The sequence below is a fragment of the Leptosomus discolor genome, chromosome 1, assembly GCF_034619465.1.
Source record: "Leptosomus discolor isolate bLepDis1 chromosome 1, bLepDis1.hap2, whole genome shotgun sequence".
Classification (NCBI taxonomy): domain Eukaryota; kingdom Metazoa; phylum Chordata; class Aves; order Leptosomiformes; family Leptosomidae; genus Leptosomus; species Leptosomus discolor.
In genome coordinates this window covers 94,308,895-94,332,745 of record NC_141391.1, presented here as the reverse complement: position 1 = coordinate 94,332,745, position 23,851 = coordinate 94,308,895, and the positions used below count along the sequence as shown (strand labels likewise).

The following is a 23,851-nucleotide window of genomic DNA, read 5'->3' as shown; positions in this document are numbered from 1 at the left end:
GTTCACTGCAAGCCTATATATATTTTTCATCTCTAAGTTTCATATGCTGCCACTCTATGTAGTCTCTTCACATGACAATGCCCCGTTACGAATTAGCAATGTGTCAGAGGTTCAGAGCAATGAACTTTTGTCTTTGTTACTGTTCTGGACAATGCTGCTTGTTCTGGTTTCCAATTGTCTTACCTATACTAGCAACAAAGAAATCCTGTACTGGCATTGCTGTTTTCCATTTCCATTTTTGTACTGATTGTTAGCCTTTTCCTGAATTAGTTTCATTATGGTAAAGCATCACCATTTCTACCGCCTCACTACATACAGTTGATGGCAAAAAGCTACTAAACACGAATACTCAAATAAAAATCAAACAAACAAACTAAAAAAACCCCAACACCATTAAAAACTGATGTAGCTCCAGACATGTTCCTGCTTACTTAATGCTTAGTAAGAAAACTTATTTCCAAACCTATACTGGAAAAGAAATCATCTAGTCTCTTGGGCATGAAAATTACTTCAGATGGATTTAGAGCCCTGATTAATATCTTTCCTCTTAAATTACTTTTGAGTCATGCCTGAATGGAGAGTCTTACTTGGGAAAATACTAAAAATTATAGAATAGGATCCTGCCATTGGTAAAAAGACTCTTAAGGTCACCAGTTCCTCCTAACCTATTAATGAATCATGCACCTTTGCATGAGTCATCTAAAAAAAAAAAATCATCAAAATCCAGAACATGTGCCCACAAGCATAGAAATTGAAGGTTATTGGCTTATCTTGTTGTTGCAGACTCCTAGTGACAAAACCCCCTGTAATTCTTCATCACAATCAGCCAGTCATTATGCAAGACATTATATAAAATATCTACATTTCCACTCAGAATTTTTAAATTACTTTTGTTAGGCACAAACACTGGAAAGAATTCATTGCATTAGAGACTATGCATGGTCTGGCTAGGATGAAAAACAGGTTTTCTCTGAATGTGTATTTTACCATTCATTTACAGCACACACTTCTCTGTGCAGTTATTTTTATATTAAGGTTTACAGCAAATTTTACAGCAAGATTAATGCTTTATATCAAACATAAACCTTTCAGACCTTTGACTATGCCATCAGATTCCGTTGCAATATAAACGGCATATTACACTGCAGTATGAATTACACGGTTCATTCATTTTTTGCCTCAGTTACTCCTGGGTTTAACCATAAAACTCAACAAGTGCCGTTTTCCCCTTGGATACAGATTTTATTCGTCCCCAGTATCTTACCAGCAATACTTAACTTGATCAAGGTCAGACAAGGCACTCCCCATCCCCTTACCCAGACAAGCACCTTCACCCTTCTCTGAGCTCAGGACAATCTGAAGGAGAATATGTGACCTACAGCCAGGGTTTCAGCAGCGTGGGAGGCTGCCCCACACAAAGCTACAGGCTTTTACAAGCAAAAACTTGTAAATATTTCCACTGAATTATTTCCCTGAACTGTGCCACCCGCCTGGGCTGCTGTGGTTCATGAAGGGGCAAACCCTCTGCCACAGGGCCCCTGGAGAGCCATCTCCTATACTTTCTGGCCAGATGTGAACAGCAACGAGGGAACCTCTCTGGTGCCTCCTGCACCACAAACACCCAGGGGGCCTCAGTCTGGGTGGAATGGTGGCTGAGACTGGTGTGTCTGCTTGTTTTACCATATAGGAGTCTTCTAATCTGCTGTGGAGATTCAATCTTGCAGCAGCAGGATTAAGGGCTCAAGGAGGGTCACAGAGGCTGGAGAGATCCAAGGAGCTGCAGCCAAGGGAAGGATGATTGGGGCAGCTGTAGGAGAAGGCCGGGAAGGAAGAGGATGGAGGGCTGCTGGGCTGTGCCAGGAAAGATCAGTGGGGGTGCTGTTGATGAAGGGAGGAGGTCTTGCCCCAGCATCCATCCCTGGGAGAGGGTCTTCCTCTCCTCCTCCACTCCACTGCAGTATGCGTCACCCGCACCCTTAGAGCTCACCATCAGTCTCCCTCTCTTTGTTCCCACTCATCCCCTGTGATCCCAACAACCTTTCCTTTGCTCACTTTGGAGCAAAGCAGCCTGCCAGAGGGGAAGCGCTGGCGCCAGGTCAGGGAGCAAAGGACGAGTACCGTGGAGAAGGACTTTTCTCTTCCTCTTGCCATCCACTTCTAACAGTAACTACTGACCCCATACATAACTTCCTCGCAGTTGCATAAAGCTGTTCAGGGAAGAAATAGGTTAATCTGTTTGGGCAATAACAGTTAATCCCTATATCTTCTGGCAAATGATAAATAAGCAATCTACTTCTCTTAGTAATCTCTCTCTGCAGGCTGTAACCTGCCACCATTAAATAGCTCCTAATTATGTAGCTGGTGCCCTCTTGTTTTGCCAAGGAAGTTTGAGGTCATCACTGCATGCTCTGGCAAACACAAACCAGACCCCAAGGAAAGAGGAGGGTGTGAACAATCCCTTTTGCAGGCCTGAATGGGCACGCCAGCGTGACAGCCGCTACACTGATGGAGCTGAACCGTGTGCGGGTTCAGCTAACGATGGTAAACACAATTGCCCATCTTCTTCACCTGGCTGATCTTGTTAACCAGTAATAAGATCTACATTTTAAATTGAGATGCCAGCTCCTTGGCAGGACTACTTTGACAACTACACCCATTCTGCTCTGACTTCACCAAGAGAATCAGATCTGAGGTAAAACAGACAACTCCCTCAACTGAGGCACAAACCACAGCAAATAAAGGGAGTATTGCCTTGTTTTGGACAAGTGCTTCACCTTTCTAGCCAATCCTGTCATCCAGAGCAAAGAGGGGGAAAAAAATCAGCCATCAATAGCCAGCCATTGCAAGTGTCGCATGGAGTAAGTTTAGAGGCCTCAACCTTCACTTCAGACCTTCGTCCTTATTATCAACAACGTTACTGTCAATCTTGGGATGGTGACTTCAGCTGGCAGTCCTCTTTTGTGAAAACATCTTTACCCAACAGATCACCTCTACAAAAACCTTATGTTCTAATGAATAAGGCGAAAAGCCTTAAGCTTTGCCGCTTCAAATTTCTAGTGCACTAATATTGGATGTATTTTTCACATATACTGAACAACTCACAGAAAGACTAGTGTTCATGTTATCCAAATCATTCATACATGTCAGGATTACCTATTAAAACAATTTTTGTTCTACACATAAATAGAAATGAATTCAGCTTAAATGATTGCCTAAGTCTCTGACTCGAAGTTTGAATTTCATAATTGCGTTTGACATTCTGAATCAAAAATTGAAGAGCGAGACCTAAACAGTCTTATAATAATGTTATTTTCATGCATTTATAATTATGACAAAGGGAGACTGTCTTTCCTACTGAGATAGTGCTCCTTTCTTCTATTTCTGATACAGGACTTAAATGAACCCTTCCTATTTACATAATTGTTTGAGCGGGAAAAGGAACAAGGGCGTTTACTCAATAGTATGTCAAATCAGTGCTTGCAGGTTTGGTTTTCGTTGTTTTTAAAATGGGTCCAAGGTCTATACTGACTGTAAATCATGGTAAGCGCATGCATTTTCTTTACTTTCCTTTCTCAGTTTGCACAGAGAATACAAAAAAAAAAAGTGTTCTACCAAAACAGTGTCTAGACTGGCCTTCCAAGGTGTGCAACAGATGCTGAAGCCAGTAGCTTTAGAAAGAAGGAAAACTGTTATAAATTTCAATAGCGACAATTTTTACATGATTGCTCTTTCCTATACTCAGAATTACTAGAAAAATTTTAAAGAAAAATCACATTCAAGTAGCTAAGTTTAGTAGCAAATACTTTAGGTATCTGCTAAAGTCCTTATACATTAATTACTGATCCACCTACTCACATTATCATGTGAGAGGGAGCACATTACATTTTCATGCTGCTTCTCCCTCTATGATCTCCTACTAAATGGATTAACTTCACTAATGTGCTGCCTGGTTTAAAAATGGAACAAAACCTGTGGCCTACCCCTGCCAAAAACTTTGCTTGTTATTTTCCACTCTGTAATGGGTCTGTGTGGCAAGGTTTTGGTAGCGGGGGGGGGGTGGGGGTGGGGGTACAGGGGTGGCTTCTGTACGAAGCTGCTAGAAGTTTCCCCTATGTCGGACGCAGCCAATGCCAGCCGGCTTTAAGACAGACCCGCCGCTGGCCAAGGCCGAGCCCATCAGCGACAGCGTTTTTCGCCTCTGGGATAACGTATTTAAGAGAGTGAAAAAGTTATTGCACAGCAGTAATTGCTGTGAGTGAGAGGAGTGAGAGTATGTGAGAGAAACATCCTGCAGACACCCAGGTCAGTGCAGAAGGAGGGGGAGGAGATGCTCCAGGCAGCGGAGCAGCGATTCCCCTGCGGCCTGTGGTGAAGACCATGGTGAGGCAGGTTGTCCCCCTGCAGCCCATGGGTGGTGGAGCAGATGACTGCCTGCACCCCGTGAAGGGCCCCCACGCCGGAGCAGGTGGATGCCTGAAGGAAGCTGCACCGGCGCAGGCTCCTGGCAGGATCTGTGGCCCGTGGAGAGAGAGAAGCCCACGCTGGAGCAGGTTTGCTGCTAGTGACCCCGTGAGGGGGGCTCACGTTGGAGCAGGTGGTTCCTGAAGGACTGCACCCCATGAAGGAGACCCACGCTGGAGCAGTTCATGAAGAACTGAACCCGTGGGAAGACTCACGTTGGAGAAGTCATGGAGGACTTTCTCCCGTGAGGGGGACCCCACATTGGAGCAGGGGAAATGTGTGAGGAGTCCTCCCCCTGAGGAGGAAGAAGTGGCAGAAAACAACAGAGTGATGAACTGACCACAACCCCCATTCCCTGGTTTTCCCCCTGTGCCACTGGGGGGAGGAGGGAGAGAAATCGGGATCAAAGTTAAGCCCAGGAAAGGAAGGAAGGGTTGGGGGGAGGTGTTTTAAGATTTGGTTTTCTTTCTCATTACTCCTCTCTGAGTTAATTGGTGATAAATTACATTTTTCTGTAGTCGAGTCTGTTTTGCCTGTGACGGTAAATGCCGAGTGATCTCCCTGTCCTTATCTCAACCCCACAAGCCTGTTGTTTTTTTTTTTTTTTCCTCTCCCCTGTTCAGTTAAGGAGGGAGAGTGATAGAGTGGCTTGGGTGAGCACCTGGCATTTGGCCAGGGTCAACCCACCACACATTCTTACTTTTGCAAGACACTTAATGGTTAAATGCCCAATTATAAAAATTCCATTTAAGGTGGAAAGTCCCAATTGCTCTTTTTAATCATTTCTTTTGGGAAAAACACATTGGTAAAACTGTTTCACTATCCATTTGATCATCCAGACTAACCCACATCCACAATAGAGGAAAGAGATTTAGTCTAGCTTCCTTTCCCTCTCCCTGTTCCTCAAGTTATTTTACTTCCTCCTTGGGTGTATAATTTGGAAAAAAATGGCAAGACCAAAGGCTGGCTAAAATGCAGCCTGTACATGAACATACCAAAATATACCCACTCATCTTTGCATGTATTCAATTCCACAGAGTATTTTCTATAACATAAATTAATTCCAGAGTAATTTTTAATATGCTGTAAGGCTATTAAATAGAGTTTTTTGACCCTTTTAAAAGAAGGCAAACTTGCTTAGAAGTTACTAAATAAAAATAAATTATAAGAAATCTGAAAAGCATTTGCATACTAAAACACTTGAAATGCCTCTATTTTTAGGCTCCTAATGGAAATAAGTGTTACTAAGGTACTGATGAATTTTCATGATACTTTAAGACAACATAATTATTTCGAAGATGAAGATAAATTTCCCATTACTGCTTTGCTCCGCTGTAATAACTTGGGCTACCTCGGCCTTTTACTTTGCTGAAGAACTCAATCAAAATAAAGGCATTATTTGCAGATATCTAGATAAAGACAACATCAAGATGTAAAACCAGATTGTCAGCAGACTGCTTGAAGAACATGATTTCTCTCAACCTACCGATCATTTTAGATGCCAAATTTAAAACACAAACTGAAAAAAGTGACCTTAATGGAAAGTTTCTCTTTTAGCACCTGTGTTTGAATCTCCTGATGACCTCAGTTCCTTGTATACAGAGAATAGAGCAGAAAGCTTCCTTTTTCATCAGGTGCATTGCTACTACAGCAACGTGACCATCAAACGTGCAATCACATAAGCAAAGACTGTCTTGTTCTCTGCCCTCAACTGCAGAACTAAGGATTTGGCAGACGACTTAGCTCTAACCCCTCTTGATTTTTAAATGCTTCATCTTGCAACTTTATATTCTAGCTGGTAATAACTCCCATGGGGGGAAAAAAAACTCAGTAATTTTCTCTTTATGGACATTTAAGGTGAATATACTTTTTCAGTAACTGTAAATTGTAAGACAATTCATATATAAACCTCAGTTTGTTATACTTAAAAATACTGATGAACATCTCTCACTATTCACATTCAATTGTTTTTCCTCGTATTCACTAGAATTAGTGAATAATTAATGTGTTGTAACGAGCTTCCCTATCACCATAAGCTGCTTTTTAGGTATCTGACTTTGGAGAAACAGCAGACGAAATGGTTTAAAGATTATTTTGGAGGAGAGAGGTCAGATTCACTTGTTTCCAGATGAAGATGTTCTGGCTGACAGATGAACAGATAGGTCGTATTATTAGGCAAAGTGGTATCTCAACCCTAAAGCTACCTTCAAGCTACTATGTAATTTTTTTTAATTTGTTCAGAAAATAATAGCATGTTTTACCATAACCTTAAAAAAATAGCATCTTGAAATGACCTGATCCTCAAGACACAGTCAGCATACTTGCAGTTTGCTACCATCATTTCTTTGGGGGTTTTTTTGGTAGCTGGTCATAAATCCCACCATAAATGTTAAAGCAATGACAACATTTGATCCCAGGCTGTGTGACAGAATGTCCTTTTGCTGTACTACAGGTATCCCAAGCTCCTGTGCTATGAGGAGATAGGCAGGACTCAAGATGCTCAGAAGGAAGGAAAGGTCAAAATGTGTTAAACAAAGCAACAGGCACAAGCTGGCTGATACCATCTACAATTTCTTTTATTGCCACAAGCCCTTCTTTGTTTCAGTAACCATTCTGGATCATCTGTGTAATTCAAGGGATTTCTGCAGTAATTTCTGTAGTACTTGTCAACCTCGCTTTGAAAGAACAGACTCAACATCCTGTATCAGACCTTCCTCACTGATACCAGGTGTAATGCAGTAGGCTTTCCAACAGTTATGGAAAACTTGCTTCTGAAGGTATTCCTGCAGGTATAACCTATGACTATATAACAGAACTCGTACAAGTTACTACTATCACCATCTGTCACCGTCATCACCTTACGCAGTGCTTAATAGACATTCTTGAGGACAATTTTGGCAGAACAGCCAAGAGCTAATATAGCACCAAAACTGGAATGAGCTCACGAAGGCCACGAATCCTTCTCCCTGCCTTTTAAGGGTCTCACAGTATGTATGACAACATACATACACATTATAACATCAGTATAACCTGGCTCTCCTAATGGAACAGCACAGCAGGTGCTAGACTCTATACAGATACTGACATTAACCTAGCTTCACTCATCAAGGTTGCTAAAACAAAAGGATAAGGGCAAAAAAAAAAAGTTTCCTAACACATTTTGCAAAGCCACCAGTATGGTGAAACAGTCGACCTTGACAAACAGAAATGCTGTATACAGATCAATGCTAGAGCTAAAAATTTTTCTCCCCTCCTCCCGCCTTTAGTTTGCAGCTCATACAGCATTAACTGTCTCTAACACTGGATTCCTATTTTCTTTTCCTTTCCTTCTGCCTTTTAGTCTTGTCAAAGGCCCTATTCTCATTAACTTAATCAGCTCCTCCTTCAAATGTAATTCAAAAAGCCTAGAAATCCTGATTTTCCCTGCATTTCTTTCTCGCTTAAGCGCGAGAGAGCAAAGCAGAACTGAAAGAATTTAAACTAGAACCATGCACAATGATTTAACTGAAATATCTGTCTCAAACTTTCATCTCTACACTGCCCACACAGAAGATAATCTCTCTGTGTACTTCCAGCACTGTAAAAGGTATTTTACAGATCATTAACTGTCGCTATAGTGCTGCAAAAACACAGCATAGGAACAAAAAGAAAGGACAGAGAGGTATTTCAATTTAATAAAGATGCCCAACACCGATAAAACTTTAGCACTTGCAAAGTTTAGCATTTTGCAAGAAAATCATACCATGGTTTGTAATAATGTAAAGGCACACCTCAACCAGAATTAATTTTCAAGATGATTGCTAAGACCACTGCTTGGCATACAGAATTGCAGCACATTCACAAGAAGCAGAGGTGGCATATGTTTTGAGAAGTTACCTCATCCATCTTTCAGCCCCAAAAGAGGACTATCTTTACTGATGTCATCATTCCTGAGATAGGTTTATCCAACCTGTTTTTAAAACAAGATTCTGCAACCTCTCCAAGTTATACCAATATTCATAGCACCTAACCTAAATCCTTTCGCTGCAATTTAAGTATCACATCATGTTTCTTATCCAAGTGAGTACACAGAACAGCCTGTATGCCTCCTCAATGCAGCTGCCCTTTGTAGATTTAAAACTCAGTTATTTTTGGTTTTCTCTTGCCTGGGACAAACGCTTCTGACTCCTTACGTTACTCTGGACACACTGTGTGCTAGGCTTGTGATTGTTATTTTCTGCTGAACTTTCTCCAGCTGGCCAATGTGAAACGCGCTACACAAAACCGGGCAGGTACTCTACATAATCCAGGATTGCATCATGTATTTTACAGGCCATAAATCAGCTTGCACACCCTTGGGTGATGCTGGACTTTTCTACAGTGGAAAACACTGTTGATTCACGTTCAGCTTTTCATTCCATACAGTACCCGGATCCTTTCACAACGAACAGCTGCATAAGCTGTTTTTATCCTCATTCTATGTTTCCGCAGCTGTTTTTGCCCAATCGTAGTACTTCCATATGCCCGTAGGGAGCCACCACCTGTTTTTGCTTCAAACCACTTCTCTAAATTGTAAGCATCGCTTTGAATCCTAATCCTGTCCTTCAGCACGCCTGCAGCACCTCTCAGTTTTATGTCACCTGCAGGTCTAACTGGCAAACTTATCTGCTGCATCATCAAAGTCCTTAACTAAAATACTTAAAATGCCAGGAAACATTCTGCTCTATACCACTGCCTTTTTTTTCCTTCCCGTTTTTCCTTTTGTTTTCTTTTTGGACAGCAAAATGTCTGTAACTACTCTGAGAATGGAGGTTTATAACTTTCCAGGCAGGTCTGCAATCTCACTGACAGAATTTATTCCTGGTCATAGCTCCCCTTGTTTATCAGCTTATTAGAACAGCACAAGATAAAGCATCAAAAGGTTCACTTAAGTGAAGTTATAAGACATCAACAGATCCTCTATTCACGAGGTCTGTCCCTCTGTCAAAGGAGGAAATTGAATTGGTTTTGACAATACTTGTTCTTGAGATAGCTCTTACTCATCGTCCTGTCATCTTCTCTCGGCTTTGAAACAGCACAGAAATCATCTGTTTCAGTGTTTTTAGAGAAATTAAAGGTAGCTTGACAGGGTCAACAAATCCCTTGTTCTTCCTTCCTTTACTTTTGAAGAGTTGTATTGTGTTTGCCATTCTCCACTCTGTCATCTCACCTTCACCCCATCATTTCTGAAAGGCACAGTACTGAGATCATCTCAGGAACCAGCTGAAGCTCCTACTACAGGTAGCTCAGCCAGGCCCCTATCAATTTAAATTAATTTCACAAAATCAAGCACTTGAACATGTTTCATCTTCAGAGGTGAGACACTGTGCTCTGCACGTGCCCCACTGACTGCAGAGAAGGTTAAGGCATTTAGCTGAAAACAGATGTTAACCTTCTAAAGCTGAAGTTAGAAGACACAAACTGTAAACTCTATATCCTGCTGCATGAACTGTTCCCTAACTGTCTAGGTAGCCAAAGTCTGATGTAACTAGCAATTTGGGTTTGCTTTCTGATACAACTTACAAAAAGCCTTATCTTCCTGATGGTCTTTAAAAAAACCCCAAATCCTTCTGAAATTACTCTGACTCTTTCCCTCTTTAACATGATTATTTTATCATGTCTTTTTCTTATACGGTCCAGTTCTTATATCAGGATACATAACTGAATTTTGTTGCCCAACACATTTCTTCTTTTCTTTCATGACTATCTTATCGAGTCAAGCTACAAAATCCCGTATTACCATACCAATCAAGTGAATTATTCTTCCAAGTATTCACCAAGTAAATATCTTTGAATATATAACATCTGGTTTTGTTTATTCACTTGATACCCTGTGTTAGAGTACCAATTCTCTACTTTTCAGCACTGTGATCTGCTACTCTCCTCCTCCATTCCCCATGCTCAATATTGCAACCGTGAGAAATGTGATATCGCCTTTTGGTTTACCTCCCACCAGAGCACAATTTGCTTTAGAACACTCACTAATAGAGACATTATAAATGATAGAAACATGGATTGAAGTGCTTTGACTCACAATTTTTACATCTCTTTCCTTACAAATCCACCTACCATGTGAATCGGAACATACAGACCTCACTGGTTCTCAATTTCGTTTTGTTTGTTTTGAATTACTTGATTCTTACATTTCTGTCTTCACAATGTGAATAGACTGTCACTGGCTTGTAACTGATTTTCTGTCATTTTCAGAGTACTCCCCACCAACAGCTTAGTATCCGTGATACTTGCAACTCTCTTTAGAAAGCAAGCTAGTTGAAACTGGCCTGGAACTGGAAAAAAAAGATGGTACAAAATAGTGCAGCAAATAAACCCACCAGATAAGCCTCTTCCCTTGTGTACTTGCTATGCTTTTGTGCTAATGGCGTGTAAAACAGTAACACCAGCACATTACTTATACAGCAGTAATCTCTAAATGTACTTATGAAAGCTGCACAACTTACGCAATCTTGGCACACACCGAGCACTTCCACTGCCCGTCAGTTCCCACAACACGACACTTATTGCAAACTCGAAGTTTGCAGGCTTGGCACGGGTCTCCTCTGTCAAAGATTAAGCCCAGGCTTTTCTGACAGCGAACACAGACTCTGCTGTTGTCTTGTTGACAATGACGGTTTCCACCTTTCCTTCTCACTTCCAGAAGCTCATTTTTCAATTTCCTAGAAGTAAGAAAATAAAATCTTTTAATTTGGAGTTACAACTCGATGATCTGTAAGAACTTTTTAACAGATTAAGATTTATCTCTAAAAACTACAATACACAAATAAGTACAATATAATTTTTTTTGTATTTGCTGTATTTTTTCCACACACGGATGACAAAGAAGAATAAATCTGTCCTCCACCTCAGACATGCAGTCAAGAGGAAAATCTTGAGGTGAATCAGTATAAGTAACTGCAAACAGCTGAGCAATCCTGGACAATTGGTAAACTATTTTTGCCTGTCCCTCATCAATAATTCAAGTCATGCTGAGCCCAAGTTGACAGCAGCTCAAACCTGGGACTATCCTGTGCATCCACAGAAGGAAAAGAATATATTTCCTTTAATTAGGGTGCATTTAATACTACGCCAGTATAGAGTTAGCTAGGAACACATATGCAATTCTGCACCAGCTATTCAAAGCCTAAAAAAACCCCAACCCAAAACATCTAAATAGATAGTGGTATTATGCTGTGATGCCACAATTATTAAAAAAAAGGAAGATGTCAGTTTAAATAATAAACTTGCAGATTACCAGTTCTGCCCCTGACTCTGCAGCATAAAACTATTTGTATTTAATACCTAATTTTGAAACCTGCAATTTCAATGGTGCATGAGTTGGGTCCTTAAAAAGAAAACAACCGTAAGTGAGATGTAACTAGTCTATTTCCAACAGCAAAAAAAGGAGTTTGAAGAGAAAGAGTCAGGAAGGATGACAGGAGAGGAAGTTTTCTATGCCTCTCTTCCCAAATCAGTGACTCAAGCAGGACCCCATCATAAACCACACCTCTCACTAATACCCCCTTGTACCTCGGTTCCTGACCTCAACTCCAGAGCTTTCTCTCCTTCACCCTTCCCACTCCCAACCTTTCCAAGGTTGGAGGGGAATATTGGAGGTGACCTAGTCTAAACTCGCAGCCAAAGCAGGGCCAACCAGACTGGGTTGATCAAGGCTTTGTCCAACTGAATCTTGAGTAACACAACAACTCCAAGTGAAGAGCCTACAACGCATCTGGGCATCAGTGCCAGAATCTGATTAACTTTATGTTTGTTTCGTATTTTTAAAAAGAGCCTTCCCAATACCTAACTAGACCCTCCCACATTCCAGCTCGTTCCCATTGCCTCTTCTCTTTCCACTGCGTACCTCTGAAAGGAGTTTGGCTCCATTTTTCCTATACCGTCACCCTAAGGACTTGAAGACAGCAATTGTGTCTTGCCTTTGCCTTCTCTTCTGAAGGCTAAGCAAACCCAGTTCCCTCCGGCTCTGCTTCTACATCATGTGCTTCAGCCCTCTAATTATCTTGATTGCGCTCCACTGAACGTGCTCCAGTATGTCAATAACCCTCCTGTTCTGGGGAGCTCCAAACTGGAAACTGTATTCCAGATGTGGCCTCACAATTGCTGAACAGAGGGGATAGTCACTGGCCTCAACTGCTAATATAGTCCTGCGTGTGGTCAAAATTGTTATGTCCTCTCAACGCTTCTCAGCTGAAGCTCCATCCACTCAATTCCCATGCTCCTCTTACCCTCTCATCCATCTCAACCTTGCCAATAAACAACCTACAGGTCTCCTACCCTCTCTAGTCCCTTTCCTGGCTTCCCCCCACACCAAACCCCTCCTATCTTAAGCTCCTCTATTCTTTCAAACCCTTCCTGCACTCTGCCCCAGAATACCTCCTCCCCAAGGCCCTAGCTCAGCAGCTGCTAAGTTCTTTCAGCTTTACATGCCTGGGTGTTGCTGTGTCCCCATTGCTTCATGCTTGTTTCATGCACTGATATCAGCCAAGAGCCTCCAGAGTCCCTCCATCTTGAAGCCCTCCAGCTCACTGAAATCACAGTCTCTGCATACACATAGATAATTTAAGGGGGATTTAAAAAACCTGGCTACCAGCTTCACCTAAAGATCAGTAAAAAGGTGTCAGTAAGAAAAACACTTTGGGAAGATAAAACCAATAAAAGGTTGCAGCCCGGTGAAGGAGGCCAGGAACATTGCTTAGGCCGCCAGGGACTAAGCTCTGACAGAATTAGGTTATTTGTGGACATGTTGCCTGGCTAAAAGGTTGACTAGCATTTTGCTTCCCACTGGGATCTCATGAACAACAGCTGCTCTGCAGCCACCTGGCCTGCGGATGCTCAACCTCTGACAGCTTTTGAAAAAGGGCATGCCCAATCCCTCCAGGCAGCAACTATAAAGCCTATCAAGCATTTTCCTCTGCTGGCATCTACCCAAAAGTGATTTCTTCATTCTGCTTTGGACCCTTCTTCTCCCACACTCAATCCAAACAGCCTTTCTCTCATACCATAGCCTTCAAAAGTCTGCCCCAAGCTTTCTTGGTACTTTGCTAATTGTTCTTGCAGTTTATTGATTGCACCTTAACCTCCCTACCTCCTGCAAAGATACACTTAGTTACAGGTCTCTGTCATTTTTCTTCTGTCAGTCAGCCAGTTCCAGATGCATATGGGTGACCTGCACTACAGCAACTGCCAGCTGCACTGCAGTATTGCTGTTGTGCACAAGGCAGGCAGATGATCATAGAATCACAGAACGGTTTGGGTTGGAAGGGACCTCAAAGATCATCTAGTTCTAATCCCTCTGCCATGGCATGGGCACCTCCCACTACACCAGGCTGCACCACTTCTGCCAACCCCTCCTTGGATCTACCTCCTAAACAAGCTGGCTTTCAAACAGCAAAAGTTAATTTATCTGCTTCTTTCGGACTGAGAACTAAAGGCAAAAAAAAAAAACCAAACCCAAACCAAAACCTGCTACTAGATTGCTCTTGACCACATCATTTTAAAAGAGATATCACATCTACCCACCTGAATAACAAATACACTTTCCAGTGCTTGTGAAGACATCTAACTACCACTGAAGTTATGGTCACATTTCACTAAATATCAAACAACATTCACAAAATGCTTGATGATTTACTGTCTCCCCTCTCAGCAGTGTGACTTTGTCAAAGATAAATTACTGTGCTACATGGCCCTTTTATTTTAGTGCAGCCACTTTCAGTACCAACTGATCTCAGGGAAATTTCTTAAGATGGGATTGTGCTTTCACACATTGAGGAGTAGATATCCCAGCACTGTCCAGGCTCAGCCCCAAAGCCCTCCCTGTCTTAGCTGAGTGTCCTTCTCCACTAGGAATTCTTAATCTGGCCAATACTCGGTGCTTCTGTCCCCCTCATGTACTTTTTGTCTTCCTGGAGCTTGCTGTAGTCATCCACTTGCCCCTCTTAGGGTCCATCCAAGGAACAGTGCTCAGAGCTGCAATGGGGAACTGTCAGGAGACTTTCAAGCACGGAAAATGCAGACCCAAGAAAAAGAGGAGGAAGGGCAGATCCAGTTTGCACCTGCCACTTGGATCACCACCTTCAGCTGCACCCACCAATTTCTGTTCTACCTTCCCCCCTGAGCTGACAGCAGACAAGGACGCAGTGTCCAACTGAAGCTCTGGGACTGCTCCTTGCTTCCACGTGGCCTCTGATTCTCCTCCACTAAGGGCAAAATTACTTTGCCCTGGACTTCCCAATGATCTCAGGCACCTGGGATTCCTGAAGACCTGTCTTACCAGTAAAGACTGAGGTGAAGAAGGCATTCTGCACCTTGGCTGTTTCCACATGCTTTGTCACTAGGTCCTCTGTTCTACTCGGCAGCAGGCCCACACTTTTCTTAGCCTTCCTTTTGTTGCTGGTGTACTTGTAAAATGTTTGTTGTTGCTCTTCACCTCCTTTCCCAGGTTTAAGTTCAGGTATATTTCAGATTTCCTAATCCTATACTCACGTGCTTAGACTCTCAGGTCACTTGTCCCTACTTCCACCTCCTGTATGTTTCCTTTTTTATGTCCATGTTTTGTCAGGAGTTCCTTGTTCATCCATGCAGGCCTCCTGCCACCTTCACTTACTTTCCTGCTCTCACAACCGACGGCTCCTGAGCTTGGAAGAGGTGATCCTTCACAACACTCAGCCTCGCCCCCTGCAAAAACCCACCGAACCAAAAAAATCTCCACCCCAAACAGCTCTCTTGGACCTCTCTTCTCCCCAGTACAGTCTCCCATGAGATTCTTCCCATCAAGGCCCTGAACAACCTAAAATCTGCTCTCCTGAAGTCCAGAGTTGTGATGTTTTTTGCTTTCTTCCTTCCACTCAGAATCTTCCACTCTACTCATGGTCACTTCAGCAAGGCTGTCCTAACCTTCATGTATCTGGCCTGTTCTTCCTTGTTGGTAAGTTTATGTGAATATGCCTGGCACAGGCCCTATTCCACCCTATCTTCCTGATTACGTTTCTCTTGTTCACCTAATCCCACTTCATTTGCTTGGTAACCTGGACCACCAGTTCTTTACTTGATCATTGGTCATTCTCTCTCCACCTCATCTTTTTCATGGTCTCCTGTCAAAACTGTGAGTTTTTAGACATTATAACTGCCAGCCAGTATGCAACAGAGGTAGTCTTTGAGAGACAATTGTATTTTCACTTTTTATTCAGTTTTGCAAAGATTTGGCAAATCACATAACACAGAACTAAAGGGGCACATACAACTCAGGTCCAGTTTATTTTGGGACTTTAATACCTGCACGCAAAACAACCACCTGAACCTTGCCCAAGTGTCAGGGTAACTCAGAAGATAAATATTGTTAATCCTCAGATCTCAAAAGGGTTAAAACACTAAGCACTAGCAAAGGCTCATTTTTTGTACCAGATTTATTTCTAGTGGCTCATATTTACTTCAAAAAATAAAATCAACAGTCACCCATAGCATTTCAGGAACTCCACAGGCAGTATGATGCCATCTTTTTGGTAATTATCAGTGTGTCCTATAGACTGCATCCAGCTGTCTAACACTGAAACAAAGCCTTCACTGAACTCCTTCCATCCCAGCCTTCTCCCTGCCCCCACTGCCCTGCAACTTTCAAGCCCCTTTGTGCTTAATTAGAAGCATCATTGGGCACCAAGCCCGTGTTTTAAATAGTTCCAATTTAAAATAAGGAAATCTCTATCAGCCCAAACCAATAAACAGTGCATTTTTAAATAAAAGCTTGCTTAGAGATCAACATATTGAAAAACTTATCACTAGTCTTTTGACATTAAAAAAGCATTATTCCCACTATCCAGTAGTGGCAATTGCAACAGTATTTTCCACTGCTTATGCAATACAAAATCTTGAATTATTATCAGATGATAGTTGATCTGCTAACAGCATGAATTCTGAAAAGTGTTTGTTTTCTTGTTTTTTAATACAGAGTTGCCTTTGATGACTTTCAGGGAACCAAGATAAAATAAATCAACCCACAGCTTCTCCACTCAATTAATCAAACAAATAAAATAGAAAAATTTAACAAAAGGAAGCAATGTATGGACAGATATATTGGATATGAACTTTCTTTTGGGATTCCCTCTACTATTTGTGGAACTGAACCACTGACTGACTGTAAGAGGTATGTTCAGATCTTTGGAAAATAAAGAATGAAATGTTTCAAGGGCCAGGAAGAGTAGGAGGAGGTGGGCGAGTCATCTGAAAAAAAATCCATCATCATAACAGCCTCTAAACAACCACAGCCTAGCTGCACTAGTTGCACAATATTGAAAAGGGATAACAACTGCAGCATGTAGCTGAACTGACCTACTGTTACTGTTTAATCCCCAAGACAGGAACCAGCTGTATTAAAAACACCCAGTTTCCTTTTGCCATTCTAACATTTGAGCTCTCCTTAATTTTAAAGGAATCTAATTAACCATGCCATTAGATATTTTTAATCTCTAATATTAAACAAGAATTAATTTTTATCAATCCTCTTCTAGTAATATGAAAGAGAAAATAAACTCAGCAGAAGCCAATTTAACAAGCTGCTGGAGAAAAAGGATCCTATCATACACTGAAGTTTCCGAACCACCTATTATAACAGCTGCTTGATAAAAGATAGCTATTAAAAAGAAATTTGTTACTACCAAGGACAGCAGAACACTTAGCCATTCCTCTAACTGTGAATTTATATTAAGACCCCTCTACTGTCTGAGAATATATGTTAAGTGCATTGGAGAACAGTCCTGTTGTAACTATCATTCCAGGTAACACTGAATGACTTAATCTAAGCCTCTCCAAATGGGGCCTTAAAAGGCCTATACAAAATAGCAAAGCAGGAAATAAAGAAAAAACCCCAACTGACCGAAAGACTTGGCCAACGCCAAATTTGAAAAATGACTCAGATCCTGGAGTAAGTCCATCCAACAAGTAAATATGAAAACCTAATGCCTTGAAAAGAAAGACAGGCAGCAAGGACCACAGTTCTACAAAACTCAAACCAAAGAACAGCAAGCAGTCACAGCTCTTGGCACAGTTACCCACTGCCTGCAAGAGGCACAAAAGAGGCCCTAGAAGTGTTTGACACTTCCCTACTGATGATAGAAGTCACGAGGCAATCAAAGGTGCTCGTTCCCTCACAAATGCAGCATCCAGAGATGGAATATTCCTGAACCCTTATAATCTTGAAAAGAGGAAGCAGCAATGAGAAGCCTTAACAGAGCCACTTTTTCTTAATAGCATGCTTTACCCTAGAGGACACTTATTCCCCAAATACAAAAAAGTAGAATAGCTATACTGCTGCAAGAGGCAAGACACTGACTGCTCAAGCATGAATGCCATTGTTTTCTCTAACTCTGTAAACACAATCCACTTGCTTTGAGCTGGGTAACTTTTTGTTCAGAGCGCAATAAAATATTACAGTAAAAAAACTTGTCCTCAACCAACTATAATTAAAGACTTCAGCGGGGAAAAAAGTTTAGCTATATGGAACTGCTCCAGTCTTTCACCCGTTCTTAAGAAAGTTCTGTTTCCTGCACAGATGAGTTGACACATCTTCTTTCTGAAGCTTTACGGCTGTTAACTTAGATACCAGAGAATTTTTCTGAGCAGGAACAGGTACCAACATGCTTCTGGATGCTGAGGGAGAAAGGAAATTTCCTCCCCAGACTGATTCCCAGTACCTCCTCCAAATTCAGCCAGATTCCCTCCACTGCCTGACACAATATGTGGAAAGTAACAGTAAATTTTATTGACAATTCACAAAAGGATGGGCTATTACCCATTTCCAGTGAGATCTCCTTGCATTGTAAAATCTAGCCATTTGAGTACCTGAAGTATTTTCTAGGTTCTTATTTTATAAGCACAGATTTTCACATTTTGCTTATGTAACAGATCTGTATGATTGAAAACTCTCTTAAGGATATCTGAGTACGGAGGTATATTGGTCACAATGAAAGGAATCAGGGAAATGCAAAGAATGGATTTGCAAAGGAAAAGAGAACTGGCAGGACAAATGGCAGACCAGAGCCCAGCAAACAGAAGGAGGCATGGGAACTGAAATTATATTTGATACTATAATGATGACAAACTTCCACAGATTAGCCTTTTTCTGAGTAACTCCCTCATTCTCTCAACTAAAAATTGTTACTAAGATTTAAAAAAACAAAATAAAATGCAAATTGCTTGTTGGTTTTTTAGTAGTCTTTGATCAAATAAATTGTACCTAGAGTATGAGAATTAATCACCATCAGAAATTCTTTCACCAATGGAGGATTCTTCATTCTCGAAGAACACTGGAAAGCAAAACGAGCATCTCTACCATTAGAGCATTGGTAATAGTAACTACTTTTGATGAAAAGGTCTCTGGTTCAAAGAATAACAATGTGCTAAATTCATTTGACAAACGAGACAGCTGCCAGACAAGCAACCTCCTAACTTCCCAGACACATGTGGATAAGCAATATGCTTTAGGACTCTTTCCTTCAAGTATTTATAGGCAGTTTTGCAAAAACAGACCATATTCATACTATATACTATCTTGCAATCATTTCGCGTTTATAGACAAGTCCAAATGCATACTCAGCAAACAAGTCAATTCCCATTCTCCATACTCAAACGGTTTGCTTTTTTTTTTTTCTAAAGTGCTTGCCTGTAGTTACCACATGGTGGTGTCCATGCTAACAGTTTCTCCAATGTTGTAATGACGTTAACACCCTAAATTGCTTCTGTGGATCTCTCTTTTAGTTAACCAAAAATACAGGAATGCCAGCTTTCCTTGTCAATACAGATCTGCGACTGGTACAATTCTTACACAACTTCTGGCAACCTGAGTGCTGAGGGAATGATTCAAGTAATAACCCAGTAAAGCCTTTTCCTTGGAAGACATTGGCACGTTCCTTCCGTGTTTTCTCAGTTCAGCAATTATTACGCTGGTATCTCCTCTTCTAAAAGCATGGTGTTCACAGCTTTGCTTCGTAAAGAATGAAGAGAGCCTTTGTATTTTAAAAGCTGTCCAGGAAAATAGTTGAGGTAAGAAAGCAACGTACATTAGCAGTAAGCGTGTCATGCGTGTTTGGTCTGCAGTAGCACGACAATATGGAGATGAAGAGCTACTCCAAATTCAAATCGCTAAGACCATCAGACGCAGTTCCCACAGCTGGGGAGGATGCAGCGGGGCTGCTGTTCAAACAGAAACAAAGCAACCACAGCTAGATGAAACACACCTAGGACATGGTACACCCCCTTTTGGCCAATACGTTCTTTCGATTTAGTATTATTTAGTGACTTGTGACACTACACATTAAATGTGATATGGGTTCTTATAGAAAAAGTCTTAAAAGGACAAAACTATTTTAAAAGAGTAAAAAGATGGGGAAATAAGGAAAAAGATAAATGTTTCTGACTGACATTATCTGGATGCAAGTTTCTCCCAGCAACTCACATGTTAAAAAGACCCCTACTTTTTCACCCTCAATATGATTGAGTTCACTATTTTCAGCTATTTTAGCTCTATGTACTTTAATGATTTCACCAAAATAACCTTGAAAACAATCACGATGGTCATTCGACTGACATCAAAAGTATTGTAGAGCAACGTTTAGAACACTGTAGGTTATTTGCACAAGTAATCTACTAACAGCCTTAAATCAATATTCAAACAGAATTTCCCGTCACACAAGATGCACACTTAAAGTCAAGAACATAAACCCTAACATTTATTCAGCTGGTTGCTTATTTGTATTAGCAAAACTAGACCACAGAAAGAGCACTTGCTGCCTTCTGTCTCTCTCTCACACGTAGGTGAAATATTTGTACATCAAGTAAAAATACAAGAACAGGCACCTGCACTCCAGAACACGAGTACGAGCAGTGATACTGAAAAAAAGTCTCAAAAATTTAATTGTTAGGACATCCTCCTACACTTACTGTTGCTTTCATGTTGAATAGAAAGACCCTTTCAAGTTACAATGGCTTTTGAACAGAAAAAAACAATTACCAAGACAGATTCAGAAAGAGTGGAACAGACTAATAAAAATTCTTCAGTACAACGCACAAGTAAGCATCTTGCCAGAATGAAAAATGCCTTGAAAATAAATACAAAACGACTAGTTCTTCTGCAAAGTACTTCAATAAAATATATAACAGATTGCACCAAATGGAGTTCCAAAGACAACAAATGTTCCTCTGAAGTACGCTTCTACACCATAATTAAAGATATTTTTGCCAAGCTGTATTCAGGAAGAAAAGTTATGAAGCCTCCTAGGAAGCAGTTACCTACCCAGCTCTTTATAGTTTGTGTATCTTGGAAGTCTTTTATAGACTACATTCCACCAGTATCAGGCACAGCATGGTCAAGTGACAATTCTCCAAATACACTCTATCTGAAACCAATTAGTTCACATATTGGTGCTAGAAGTATGCATAAGCATCACATTGTATCGTTAGTTATCCTAATTAGCATTATATTTCAGATTAACTTCATTTTCAGCCTTTTCTTAGGGTGCTCTTTCCATTTGTACTAAAACACAGATAAGCCAATACCGCCTGCTGCTTTACTGAACTGCATCCTCCAGAGGTGCCTTGGGGAGTTCTCAAACTCAGGTTTGGCAGTGTGATTTCCAGTAGAGCCAAAAAAAAAGGCAGAAAACTAGGGGGTTTAAGATATCATATTCAAACAAACAAACAAACAAACAACAAAACAACACAACAAAAAAAAAAACACAAAAAAAACCAAACCCAACCCCCAAAAACCAACAAACCAAACAAAAATCCCCACGAAACCTCAGGAGTTTCAACTTTCCACTTGAGATCAGGAAACAACAGTAGTAGAAAAGAAAGCTTTCTGGGCACTTGGGAAGCTAGTGATCTGATACGCTGCTGCACTTCATACTGACGCCTTTGATCGATGACTGCTGGCACTCACACATTTCCAAGGACACCATCTTCAAAATCTGAAATGCTTACCTTGAAATGCTTACCCTATTACAAAACAGAGCACAATGCCTGGCACAAACAGTGCTCCATCTGTTTTCTTGTATTGTTTTCTTCCCTATGTGACAAATCATGAAGGAGATGAAAGGATTCATTTGTCCACATCACCATAAAGAAGCACCTTTCCTTTCAGTCTTGCAGTAGAGGCTGCAACCATTTTTAGTCCACTTCATTTAGATGAGCCACTATGTTTCCCCAGTTAAATGGGCTGCACACCAACAGGGGCACTGCACTTAGACGCGGTTCTCTAAAGGTAGAAAGACTTCCTAGAACAGTGGCTAACGCTGCATGGATTTCCAAATAATAGTTTTATACAAAAGAAGCCTCAGCAGGTGCTGAATGTACCTCTCTGCAATGCACAATGTCTAAAATGGTTTTTAGAAAATCAAAGGAATGAACAATGCAGCCTGGCCTTGGAATACACGGACAGAAACCAGCAAAGGCTGGAAATCTTCCCTTTGTCATCCATGACGCTCAGCAGCCTCGGCAACACCAAGTGCTGCGTACAACCACACCAAGCCTGTTTCTCAGAATCAGTTTAAAAGGGCAGCATGGAGAAGTGAGAGGAAGCAGCAACAACATACTGGAAAAGCATATGAACCTTTGCAGAACTACTACTTAGCTGAACTAACTCGAGTCCTCTAAAATAGCTAACTCCCAGCCTGCCTTGTTCTCTGAACTTTGATTTTTACCTTTTTTCCTCAGAAAGGAACACATGGACTCTATTAACACCCCGAGTCTCTATTTCTCCCATCAGCAACTTTTGAGATCCATACCTGAGATTTTCAGTTTTATTTATTTATTTGTAAATCTAAGTAATTTGACAAATGAAGTGCCCGTCCTCCTCCCTATTCTGTAAGTACTGCAACAGAAAGAAAAAGGTCACTATCTTGCATTTGCCCCATGTTGTACGGACTCGTGTTCAGAGGCAGGCACCTACTTTCTCTCCCTGTGACACCTTCCAAACTTCCCCTCCTGCAGCCAGCTCTGAAGGCACAAAGGGTACAGCTCCATAGAGCTCCTCTCAGAGGAAGAAAGTTCAAGAGCCTTACTAAAGCCTTCCATTCACATGGGGGAAATTCAGCCAAACTGGGCAAAATCTACAGAATCTGAAATTTAAAAGCCTTCACTGTGTATTTTTACATTTGTTATCATACTCTTTTGCCTTGAAGCAATGGACACGATCTTTTGTTTACAGAGAGCCACACCAGCAAGCAATTTTCTTTTTAACAAACTTTACTTTGACTTATAATTAACTGTGCCACCTCACAACACTCATCCGTCTCCTGAGGCAGCTAGAAAATCTTCACTGGGTACCACAAAAGTATCTAGCCTACAGATCATATTTTAAAGAATAATAAAAAGTGTTACCTTATCCTTTTATCTTCAGCTTTTTTCAGATACTCATCTCTTTTCAATACTCCCAATATTGTTTCCCTTTCATGTTCCAACAGAAATGACAAATTGATGATTTCCAAGTGCTTCGTCATAATTCTTCAACAGCCGCTCTTTCAGTGACTGCTTTGCCCAATCAATTCTTACAGTGATGTATTTGCACAAGTCCAAAGGCACGCTTGTGTCACAGTTACAAGATCCACACAGTCAAGAGGTATTTTGAAAAATGCTTCTTTTAGTTAACCAGGTGTCAAGGTTGTATTGCTTTGCCTTCCAGCTACGCAAGAAATAAAGGTTTTTTCTGTGTTTCTTCCTCAAGAAAGCCAGTCATTTTCCTGGTTACCGAACACCCTTGTGTTGTGGCTGATGCTCGCCAGCACGCTGCAGACCTTCAGACTGCATTCGCAAGCAGCTGCGGAATCAACTTCCTGGCATAATTGTAGTTTGGAGCCACAAAATAGCTGGGTATATTTATTTCAAAGTACCTGGAAGTCAAAACAAACAAGTGTAGGTGATTTTTACATTACCGTCATGGTCTAATTTACGAAAGGCTTGATCTAGTAATGGTTTGAAAGCCACCAAAGAATGGCTTGCAGATGGATCAGGTTATCTCAGGGGCTACTTATACGTCATGTTTTCTATTTTGTTGTTTATTTACTTGCTAATGGTTGATTGTTATGCTCCCACGAGGACTCTGCAATTATCTTCCTACTGCAACACATTAAATTACTATATTCACCTTGTAATACTTCCATCCGAACAGTAATAATCACAGGGGCAGAGAGGAAGGAATCATTCTACTAATTTCCCTGAGATCACTTTAAGGGAAAAGTAAAAATTAACAAGTGGAAAGGCTTCAGAGGACAGCACTAAAGATAAGACTCACCTCAAAACAAGCATACACCTGCATCTCAGCCAGTCATCCATTACACTCGCTTCACAGTCAATTCAGAGAAATAGGAGCTTT

The 23,851-nt window shown here is 41.1% G+C and overlaps 1 protein-coding gene across 4 annotated transcripts in view; it reads right to left on the bottom strand.

Moving 5' to 3' along the window:
• SYTL5 (synaptotagmin like 5) overlaps positions 1-22,979 on the bottom strand; it is a 59,173-nt gene extending 36,194 nt beyond the window's left edge. For all 4 annotated transcript variants that reach the window (XM_086470589.1, XM_086470720.1, XM_086470792.1 and 1 more), the window contains exons 1-2: positions 22,861-22,979; positions 10,938-11,153 (exon numbers count right to left, since the gene is read on the bottom strand). In XM_086470589.1, coding sequence (XP_086326715.1) covers positions 10,938-11,153; positions 22,861-22,979 — 335 coding nt within the window. The remainder of the gene's footprint in view (positions 1-10,937; positions 11,154-22,860) is intronic.
• Positions 22,980-23,851: the final 872 nt, after the last annotated feature.